This window comes from Plectropomus leopardus, unplaced genomic scaffold (assembly GCF_008729295.1).
Source record: "Plectropomus leopardus isolate mb unplaced genomic scaffold, YSFRI_Pleo_2.0 unplaced_scaffold17282, whole genome shotgun sequence".
In the NCBI taxonomy this organism is placed as follows: domain Eukaryota; kingdom Metazoa; phylum Chordata; class Actinopteri; order Perciformes; family Serranidae; genus Plectropomus; species Plectropomus leopardus.
Window position 1 is genome coordinate 1 of NW_024618590.1, and position 1,792 is coordinate 1,792.

At 41.6% G+C, this 1,792-nt stretch overlaps 1 protein-coding gene across 1 annotated transcript; it reads right to left on the reverse strand.

The window, feature by feature from the left end:
* Positions 1-348: 348 nt before the first annotated feature.
* On the reverse strand, positions 349-931 carry LOC121964812 (U2 small nuclear ribonucleoprotein B''-like; the record flags this gene model as incomplete). The annotated part of the gene is made up of 2 exons (XM_042514999.1): positions 349-738; positions 821-931. Coding segments are annotated over 2 exons (271 nt in total), but the record flags the coding sequence as incomplete, so codon positions are not given.
* Between the last annotated feature and the right edge of the window lie 861 nt (positions 932-1,792).

Consider the following 1,792-nt stretch of genomic DNA (forward strand, 5'->3'; position numbering starts at 1 on the left):
TCTCTTTGTAGCTGTTTTTCATGTCTTTGTGGTCGTTCTGTGTCTCTGGAGTGTTTTTTTGTTTTGTTTTGGCAGTTGTTTTACATCTCTTCGTAGTCTTTTTTTGCCTCTTTGTAGTCATGCTGTATTTCATTCGAGTCTTTTGTAGCTGTTTTGCATCTTTGTGCTTGTTTTGTATCTATTTATGGTCATTTTGAGTCTTTTTACAGAAAAAATCCAAATACAGCCTCAGACTCATCACAGTTCAGCTTTGGTGTCACCATTTTTATTATCATTCTAAATTTTTAGGGTTATTGGTTTTCAGTTCAGTCAAAACTGATCAGGAGGAAGACTCATGTGAGGCCACAATAATGTAAAAACCTTTTATTTTACAAAACAAGATGAAGGCCAGAGATATTTAGCTCGACCTCATGAACGACGGCACAGAATTTACCAAATAAAAAGTTTTTAAAAAACCTGAAACAAAACAAAAAACTTCCTGTCGCATTTACAAAATCAGAAGGATCTGGAAACAACTGAAATCCAGGGACCGCCCCCTGCCCCGCCCCCTAAGAGTCTCTTTGTGTCCAGGGATCAAACTACTTCTTGGCGTACGTGATCTTCATGGCGCAGGTCGCTGTGATTCTGAAGCCCTGCAGCGCGTCTTTGGCCACGCCCGCCTGCGTGTCGCTCTCAAACTCCACGAAGGCGATGTCGTGTTTCCCCGGGACGAGCCGCACCTCTTTGAAACCAGGAAACCTGAAAAACACAAAAAAAACAACTTATCGAACACACGTTTCCTGTGAGGAAAATGACGGCGGCGCGGCGGCGGCGGACTCACTGGTTGAACAGCATGGAGAGCATCATCTCGTTGGTCTCTTCGGGCAGGTTGTTGAGGAACAGGATGTAGTTTGGCGGGTTGTCCGGCACCTGAGGAGGCAGCAGAGATCCTCTTCAGTTTAACCCTTTAACACTCAGGAATGCCTTCGCAAACCTTAGCATGTGTTAACAAACTGCATCAATTTATTAAAATATTTTCCCAGCATAATGCAGTGTAAAAGTGCTGAAGTCAATGTAATTATAAACACTTAAAAATAAATAGATACAAATGAAAATAAATCTAGTAAAAGAAAAAACTGGTAAACATAAGGTGTCAGAGACATAAAACAGCATCAAAATAGAGCTTTTGATCAAAATAGAGCCAGAGGAGGATCCCCCACACCCCCGACAGAGGACACAGCTGAGACACTGATGTCCTAAAATCTGAGAAGTGTCCTTAAATCCAAGAAATGTCCTGAAATCCTAAAAAATGGCCCAATATCCTTGAAATGTCCTTTAATTTGACAAATGTGCTAAAAAAAATATATCCTCAAAACGTCCTGAAATCCTTGAAACGTCCTGAAATCCTTGAAATGTCCTGAAATCCTGGAAACATGTAATGTGGCCTTCTGTCATTTTGCAAAAGCAGGTCTAGTTTCTCTATTTGAGAGTAAAGAAAAGCTTTAATGTCCCCGAGGACATTAAAGGACACTTTTGCTTGCAGACGGTCAACAATAGAAAATATAAAGAGCACGTAAACGTCAGTAAACGGCCGCGAGCCTTCAGCTTCTGTTACTTTGATATCGACAGTTTTGTGAATAAAGAGCTGCTTTCAGGACTTTATGCTGCGTCTTTGCACAAAAGAAGCGTCTCCGGGTTGATTGACGCCGTCTGTAACTTCAATAGCTGCTGCTGTTTCGAAAGAGGACACCCGGCTCTTTTTGGGAACACACACACATACATACATATAAACGGCACGTAAACGTCAGTAGAC